This window comes from Benincasa hispida, chromosome 4, assembly GCF_027475165.1.
Source record: "Benincasa hispida cultivar pf3 chromosome 4, pf3_genome.v1.1, whole genome shotgun sequence".
In the NCBI taxonomy this organism is placed as follows: Eukaryota; Viridiplantae; Streptophyta; class Magnoliopsida; order Cucurbitales; family Cucurbitaceae; genus Benincasa; species Benincasa hispida.
Window position 1 is genome coordinate 66,784,136 of NC_143481.1, and position 9,188 is coordinate 66,793,323.

General features: G+C 32.1%; 2 protein-coding genes across 2 annotated transcripts; one reads left to right on the forward strand and one right to left on the reverse strand.

The window, feature by feature from the left end:
• The first annotated feature begins 3,130 nt into the window (after window positions 1-3,130).
• On the forward strand, window positions 3,131-3,901 carry LOC120076454 (uncharacterized). The gene is made up of 2 exons (XM_039030289.2): window positions 3,131-3,270; window positions 3,364-3,901. Exon 2 carries the CDS (start codon window positions 3,371-3,373, stop codon window positions 3,791-3,793), a length of 423 nt encoding a protein of 140 aa, XP_038886217.1. The 5' UTR covers window positions 3,131-3,270; window positions 3,364-3,370; the 3' UTR covers window positions 3,794-3,901.
• A 1,228-nt stretch (window positions 3,902-5,129) lies between these two features.
• On the reverse strand, window positions 5,130-7,487 carry LYK2 (Protein kinase superfamily protein). Its single transcript, XM_039028835.2, has one exon. It carries the CDS (start codon window positions 7,340-7,342, stop codon window positions 5,288-5,290), a length of 2,055 nt encoding a protein of 684 aa, XP_038884763.1. The 5' UTR covers window positions 7,343-7,487; the 3' UTR covers window positions 5,130-5,287.
• Window positions 7,488-9,188: the final 1,701 nt, after the last annotated feature.

Sequence of the window (9,188 nt, forward strand, 5' to 3'; positions counted from 1 at the left end):
TTATAACTTCATCAACCACAAAACCTATGAAAGAAGTCTAACTCGTTGTAGATACATAGCAAAAACAACAAGATTGCAAAAGTGAATACTTATTTGTTTGTTAAAAAGACAATTTAATGATATAATAATATAAAAAGATGATAATGAATAAAAGATAAGGATCAAATTTAAATGAAATATACAATTTATTAGATGACAATATGTATAAAATATTCCGTAAAATCCTAGTTAAAATAAAAAAAATTTAATCCAAATTTAGAATAATAAAAAATGAATAAAATAATATAAAATCTAAAGATTATTATAAATTAAAATCCAAATGGTGATAAATAAATAAAATATTGATTAATTCTGAATATTTTCGAAAAGTGGTTAAATCAAATCAAAACCAATAGCTAATTTGAATCAAATAGGGGAGAAAATGAGGAAGAGATTGGTTTATTTTAAATCAATTCGTGAAGTAGACGGAATGACAATCATTTTCAGTTTTGAAATTGAATATGTTAGATTATAATATGATTAATTTGATTATTAATCAAGCCCTCCAATTACATTGTATTTATATACCGATTATTAATCAAGCTCTCCACTTACACTGTATTTATATCTTAATTATTAATAAAGCTCTACACTTACCTTGTATTTAATATTTTGGACATACGAACCAACTAAGGGCAAGTCAAGTATTATCAAAATAACAGCTAATATAGTGACTAAATATGAACTAATATGTACAATTGAATCTAATAACATATACAAAACAATTTAGAACTTTAAAAAATATAGAAAAATATCTGATTAATTTATTAGAAATATGTATAAAATAATAAAAAAAACAATTCAAATATTTGAATAGATTTAAAATTTTATTAGATAAATGAAATTTGATGATACATGGATATTTAAAATATAAATTTGGTAGAAAAAATTGCATATTAATTCAACTGACATTAATATGAAAAGTGGTTAAACAAAATTTAAATTAATAATAAAATCAAACCTTAACTACGTGAAGAAAATTATGGAGGGTGGTTATTTTGAGGTAGGCGTTTATTTTTAATTTTTCAAATGAATCGATTAGAGGGAAAATGGAGAATTAAGACATCAGCAGTTACTCTGTATATAGAACTCGTCGTTGTTTATGATTCTACACTTACCATGTATTTGTAGTTTCATCAATAACAGAAGCTACGAATTAGACAAGGGTAAAATATGGACTTGATTGAAAATTCGTGGACATGTGTCTTTCATGTTAATTGTCATAAATCTTATTGTTCGTTGATTTTACCATTTTCAAAATCAAATTCTAAAATTTGACATACGCTCCAATTCTTCTTTATTAAAAATCTGGTGCCCAATCATCCTGAAATTTTAAGGAAGCCCGATGGCGAAGGAAAAAATATTGTAAGTTATTATTTTTTAAGGAATAAATCAAAAGAACTTTTCCCACTTTATTATTTAATGTTAAGGTAAGAGCAAGCTGCCATTTGCAAACCGTTTAAGACAGAGAAATGAGAACAAAAATTTTTGTTCGCAGAATTGGGGCTTTTTCCACGTTTTCTACACTTTCTCTTTCATTAATTAAATCCCACCATGCTCAACATTACTACGAACACAAATACATTTGACCAAATTTAACTGTTACTAAAAATTACTTGAAATCTCCTTAAAAGTTTTTTTTTTTTTTTTTTTAAAAAAAAATGAACTTTAAGAAAAATGTTAAAGTATAAGATAAATTATTTTAAATAACAAAAATACTAAAAATATTTATAAATAATAACAAAATATCACAATTTATTTGTGATAGACTGCGAAATAGACACAAATAATAGTCTATCGCGGTTTATCACAGATAGATTGTGATATTTTGCTATTATTTATAAATATTTTGGTTCATTTTTCTATATTTGAAAACAATCTTAACTATAACCTTTCTCCCTCCTAACGATTTTTTTAACAATTATAAAAGTTTAGGGTCCAATTCATAATTGAAAGTTTGAGGGTATAATTACAACTATTATCATACCTATGGGGTGATTTTTGCAATTTACCATAATTTCTTTTAAAAAATGAATTAGGTTGTACTAAGGATGAAAAAATCGCAATATATCAACGAAATATCATCAAAATCGAGGTACCAATAGAGAAATTAAGGGATAACATCGTTTTTACCTAAAATCGACAAAATGTCGGCGTTATATTGAAAATACTGGCGATAATTTTTTTAAAAAAAAAAAAAATTAGTGCTTGTTAAACATGTATATAATTTTAATTTCTTATAGTTGTCACTATAGAGTTGCTGCCCCATTAGTAGGTGGTCTTGCCATTATGCTTAAACGCCCGTGCTTACACAAATTTTGAATCTTATAACTTCTAATATATTTTTTTATCGAACATGGTTTGATTCAAGTTATCTTCCTATTAGGAACATTGTGGTTGACGGATACTTGTAAATGCAAAGATGAAAATATCATTGTTGATGTAAATATTGATTTACAAATATACATATTTCCAATTATGTAAAAAATTTTGAACATATAATGACTTGGGAACAAGACTATCATTATCAAATAAATTATGCTAATACCTCATAGATCATTTTTTTAGTATTGAATCTTGTATTGACATTCTATTTGTATGACGTAGACTTTATTAATAAAATATTCTGTTCATATTATTTTTTGTTGTTGATTATTATCTATATTCCATTGCATTTATTGATTTATATACTTAAAAGTTATTATTTATTACTTAAGTAAGTTTATTCTAAAATTCTACTAAAAAATCTACATCATTTTTATAAATTTCCATAATATTCGATTATTTTTTTTTATAGAAATATTAGTTAATATATCCATAAATCTGAATTAATCAATAACTATATATATATATATGCTGGGCTTTACCCAAAATTTTCAGATAAAAAATTGTCAATTTCTAAAAAAGAATGCGACTTTTTGAAAGGAATAAATCAAAAGAAGTTGTCCCAGTATATCATTTATTATGTTTTCGTAAGAACAAGTCGTTGCCATATGTTTTCAGGTTTTACATGATTCTTCTTCTTCTTCTTCTTCGCAGAATTAGGACTTTTTCCACGTTTTCTAGACTCTTTCATTGATTAATTAATCCCACCAACAATTGTTTATTCAACAATCGACTTCATTGAATCGGTGAAGAAAAAAGTAATGGTCGACCATCCACTCCACCAGTTGACGGCGACTACAATTTTCATTTACCAACTCCGTCCCCATATCCGGCGGCCAAACCACGGTACGCGCATTCCCTTTCATATAATTGCAGATTCGTCTTGCCCTAGTCCCCAATTCTTCAACCTCATTTCTCTCTTCCTTCACTCCGATTCAGAACCATCATGGACAAAATCGCATTGTACGAGAAGGTATTCAAGCAGGTGGATGGGGACGGCGATGGGAAGCTGTCTCCGCCGGAGCTGCAGCGGTGCATGGCGGGCGTGGGAGGGGTTTTGACGATCGAGGAGGCGGAGACGGTGGTTGAGAATTTGGATTCGGACGGCGATGGATTGCTGGGATGGGATGAATTTGTTGAATTTGTGGAAGGAGTGGGAGAGGAAGAGAAAGTGAGTGATTTGAAGGAAGCGTTTAGAATGTATGAAATGGATGGTTGTGGATTCATAACCACGAAGAGTTTGAAGAGAATGTTGAGTAAACTTGGGGAATCAAGAAGCATTGACGACTGCAAGAAAATGATTGCTAAATTTGATCTTGATTCCGATGGTGTTCTTAACTTTGATGAGTTCAAGTTCATGATGTCCTGACTTTCTTCCTTTTATTTCTTTTTTTGTGGCTTATGAACTTTGTTGTATTATGATGATTACTCCCTTTTTCTTTTCTTGTGATTTAATGGTTTGCATTCTCTTTCTTTCTCTCCACATCTCCTTGATCTCCTTCTCTTTCACCATTAATTTTTTTTATGGGTTAAATTTGGACAAATAATATTTGCATCCTCAAGTCTCAATTACAAAAAATAAAAAAGGAAAAGGAATGGAATAATTATTGTAAAGTAAATCCAACAAGTTAGATACCAACATGAATATAGCTCAATTGACCACGGGAATCTCCTATTCAATATATTATTGAACTCAAGAAATAAAAATCGTAGAGGAAGAAATTATTCCTTGTTGAATAAATTAACATAGAGGGGAAGAGACTTCCTTAGAAGTACAAAATTCTATACTAAGCAAGTTTTTGTTCGATAACCAAGCAATGACTATGTGTAATCTAAGCTGCACCTAATCACATACTCCCTTTTCATTCACACAAAAAAATATATATATAATTTTTTTAAAAAAAATTGACACATGCCAAATTTTTTATTGGGTAGTTACACACGAGTTAGAGATGGGTACAACTCAAGCCACTCCTAAATATTTTTCTTTGGAAAAATAGACTCACTCCTAATTCTCACTCACTTTTTCTTACGGAAAATACTTCGGGCCCTAGTAAAGAGCCTTTTGTATGAAAGAATTGATAAGTTTAATGGAACACAAAAGGAAAGGAAGAGACCTACTTAGAAAAAGAGAGCTTTATTATGAAATTACAAAGAATAAGATAAACACTTTTGCAAGGTTACTGTCTTAGTCTCTTGATCTCACTCTCTTCTCATTTTTATTGCTTTGCTCACTAGTCTAGCTCATCTTTTTTTTACCATCTAGTCTCATCTAAACGAATTCTCTAGAATTTCTCGAAACTTAAAGAAAGGATAAGATATTTCAAGAGCCTTTCTCTTGAGATGTTTATTTACCATATTTAAAATGGAGAGAAGTAATACATAGATTTAAGTCATCCACATAAATACTTCAATCATTTGACTTAAGATAGAAATTTTTTCCATGGAAATTAGTAATACAAGTTTTTTTCTTTGCTAAGATGGAGAAGACTAAAAGAGCTATCTACATTTTTTTCATAGCTAAGTCTGACTTTTCTCCTAGGACATCTCTTCTCTTCATACAAATAATAGAGTATTCAGATTCTTCCAATATATTTGCTCCAATAAAAATGAACCACATTGGAAAAGCTTCTATTTTCTTGTTTTTAGCCAATATTTTTTTAGTAGAATGGTAGAGACTCTTTCCATTAATGATGCAAGTGAAATAAAAACTAAAGTACAAAACTAACCCATTGTATTAATTCACTAAGAGAGAAGGAAACTGAAGCCAAAAATGAACACTCATTAGCTTACTTAAATTACATGACAGCAAGGCTTGAAATAGGAACTGAAAGTGAAGGCTCTGTTTGTTCAATGAAGTTGTTTATGGATTTGTTTCAGAAGCCTGTAGTCCCTTCACAAGAGGCTTCGTAGAGCTTTCGCAGCTGACACTCTGATCTCCTTCGGGCAATTCTTCGACTAATCTCGATAACTTATCGAAAACTTCTGCCGCACTTGGACGCAATGAATGATCTTCCTCGACACAAGCTCTTGCAAGTTTAGCCAATTTGACTGCTGCATGAAATGGATAGTTATCTCCCAATGCACTGTCCATCCATTCCCTCAATTCTTCTGCACTATCTGATTCCATGATGGCCTTGATTTTCTCTGTTAGCCAAACACTTCCTTCACCATTGGCATTTGGCTTTGTTATTGGTGTTTTCCCAGACAAAACCTCTAACAAAATCACCCCATAAGCAAATATGTCAATGGATGGGGAAATTATACCTTGGTGGATGTACTCAGGAGCCAAATAACCCAAGCTCCAAGAGGCTGGATTGGATGAACAGAAATTTGGGTCTTCAATGTCATTTTGAGCACATCTTGCCATTCCAAAATTCCCAATCCTTGCATTGAAATCCTCATCTAAGAAAACGTTTCTGCTCTTGATGTTCCGATGAACGTAAACTGGTTTCATAATGTGGTGCATATGCTGTAACCCGGCAGCGACGTTGAGACAGATATGCAGCCTTTGACTCCATGTTAAGAAACAATAGCAAGAGATGATGAATTGGTTTTTCATTGCCAAACCACCATGTAGCCAGTCCCTTAAGGATCCATTTTTCGCATATTCGAAAACCAGAAAGGAATCAGGATCCTCAGTTAAACATATTCCCGAAAGCCTCAATATGCTTGGATGTTTGATTTCATGTAAAAGGTTAAACTCAATCTTGGAGATAGTTTCATTCTCTGTCCTCTTTATTGCCATGTTCTTCCCATTGAGACGTCCTTGATACATAGAACCTTCTATCTGATTTGTCGGATTAAAATTCTCCGTCGCCCTCCGAATCTCCTCAACCGTGTACATCGAAATGAGCATCTTGCTTGCATTCGATTCGAGGAGGTGACTGTCAAAAGTGTCTTGGGATCCCTCAAAAGAGAATTTCTTATCACTTGCTGTTCTAATACTGAGACTAAGCTGTTGTAGCTCCATCTCACCTCTTTCTTCATATGATTTCTGTGTCTTCTTCTGCTTGTCTTTTTTCAGCTTGATTACAAAGAAGCATGCTATTGCAGCAAAGCACACTCCAAGTATAGTTACACCAAGTGCAATGTAAACCCCAAAATGCACCATTTTCGCTTTATTCTTGTGCGATTTGACCGCGGGGAGGCTGGTGGAAGGAAGATGTAAATTTGGTTGATTCGGTTTTGCCAAAGAACTGAGGATTGGTTCACCATTCACCGGAATCAGTAGAGTTGAAAATGGTACAAGGCTTTGTGGTTTGAAGGTAGCTAAGGATCTGCTGTTAGCAGATATAATAGATTCAGGAGTTGTATTGAAGTTTGTGGCTAAATTGAAAATTGTGTCACCTTGTCTCACAGGGTAGGAGATCAAGAGCCTTGGTTTTGGGCCACCAGCATAGGAAGATGGACAGCCACATCTCATCGGTATCAGTAACCGAATCGAGTCTCCGAGTCCCCACGGCGACACCCCGGGATTCTTCTCCATCATTGCTTTGCAAGTTGTTAAGCCCTCCAATGATTCAGCAATGCTGTAAAAGCTCTCTCCTTTGTTGGCAGTTTTTGTCAACTCAGCTAGGAAGAAACTTCCATTGCATTTACACTCAATTGGTATCAGTAAAGGTTGGTTTTTAGGAAGAAACTCTGTGTCAGCAGAGAAACCATTGATTTCAGCAATGGCAAATTGGTTGATCCCCAAGTAAAAGCTAAGGTTAAAGAGAGATGAAAACTCTGAATTAGCGAAAAGAACTGCAAATGTTCCACACTGCACCAGAGTCTCATTTACATTGCAACGGAAGCCGAAAGCATCAGGCGACGTCGAATCGCAGCTCAACAAGCTCTCTCCAAATGAAGAGGAGACCAACCAAATGAACAAAACAAGAGTTCTCAAGAACAGCACATTGATAACAATGGCCATTTCCCAAGGAATCACCAAAATTTCTACAAAAGCACAAAGCAGTTAAAAAAATTATGGAGATGTGTCCCTCTTGGATCCAGAAGCTGGCATTTGAAAAGATAAGAAATTTTGGGGGACAAGATTTTTTGGGGGACACAAACAAGAATTGCTTATACATTTAACCATTCAACTTCGATTTGATTTGATTTGATACGATAAGGTATGATGGTTATGAATCCAAGTTCTTTGAATTCATTGTTCATTGGTTGTGATCTTCATAGCTTTATAGGTAGCTGCTATATTTTTACAGACAACATTGGATTTTTCGTTGTTAGTTATTATATATACCATTGTTTTTTTAAGATTGCGGTCCTGTCTGGAAACAACCACCACATGTTTAAAACTCTTTATTCAGATGTCTATATCCCATATGATTGAAGAAGAATTTGGACAAACTAAAGACCTTGCTTTTGAATTCAAATGTTATTGTTTTGTTTGAAAGTTATCAAAATATTTAGAAACTTTTTGTGCAGAAGCTGCTTAATAATTGGAGCTTCTTCACCTGTTGGGAAATAGGCATTTTAAAGGGGCATTCTTGGGAGGTGGCAATTTAAGAAGTAAATTTTATCAACATGGTTTAAAAAATAAAATAATTAAAAAAAAATAGTCAATACTCTAGTCTATATCTGGCCATCTGGGTTGAGTAAATTGGTCATTAATATTGGTAATCCATTGATTATTCCAAGTAAAAATTTGTTTGTCGATTGTGAAGCAATTGTTAATAAATTATTGCGAGTGGTAATTGCAATATCTCTCGATATAAATATTTTTTTTTTTATACTACACTAGGGAGTGGGGATTCAAACTAGAGACCTTTCGGTAACGAACACATACTAGAGTATAAAATTTGAATGATAAAGATTGACTCTAATGTGTGACAAAGTGACGTTGATGCAAAATAGATACCAAATTTATGGCTATAACTTCAAGGTGAGACTACATTTTCAATTTAATAATGGATCCAAAAGAAAATGTTAATAATGGATCCAAAAGAATTGTGAAGAACATCACAAAAAGGTTGTCAGCACTAACTAGGTAGGCATTTAACTTGATTCCAGCCTTTTTTTCTCTACAAAGCTATGATGCTTTGCTATATGTTAGGGGTTGCCTAATTTTTCGTTCTTATTCAATCTCTATAATAATGAGGTATGATGTAAGGCTATTTCCATTCAATAATCTTCCCTCCATATGTATATATCCAATCATTATCTTTACTGCTGGGAAATGACCCATGAGTTTACTCCTAGAAAACTTACTTTTTAATTCATTGTTTTGATGATTCTCATGGGTTATTCAACTTTATTATCAATACTTTTTAGTTATATGGTATGAGAATTCAAATCTCTTACTTTTAAAACAAATATAGAATGTTTTTAGGTTCATGGTGGCGTCTAATTTCAATTCCTCACCTTCTACTTAACTACACATAATTTTTTTTTAAATAAAATTATATATATGTTTCAAGATATCATGATCCAACTCTATTCATTATCTATATGTCAAATCTAGATTACTATTTGAACAATAGAGGCAAAAACTCGACTTCAATACAAGTTGAGAATTAAAATGGAAGAGTTTAAGTTGAAAAACTAAATTCAATTACTAAATAAACTTTTGTCATATGTTGCCATGACATACACTAAGTGTTGTAGTCAAGTTAGGCATATTTGGCCAAAGGGTCAAATAATCAGGTTCAGTTAACGTTAAAAAAAATTGTTTAGTTATCTATAATCATATTTGCTATATCACATCAACTAAGTCACAATTTATCTAATAGATATATTATATCAGTGTTTTGTCAATAATT

Bases quoted from the DNA above. Each gene is read 5' to 3' on its own strand.
- LYK2 (XM_039028835.2), bottom strand. From the start codon at position 7,342: ATGGCCATTGTTATCAATGTGCTGTTCTTGAGAACTCTTGTTTTGTTC.
- LOC120076454 (XM_039030289.2), top strand. From the start codon at position 3,371: ATGGACAAAATCGCATTGTACGAGAAGGTATTCAAGCAGGTGGATGGG.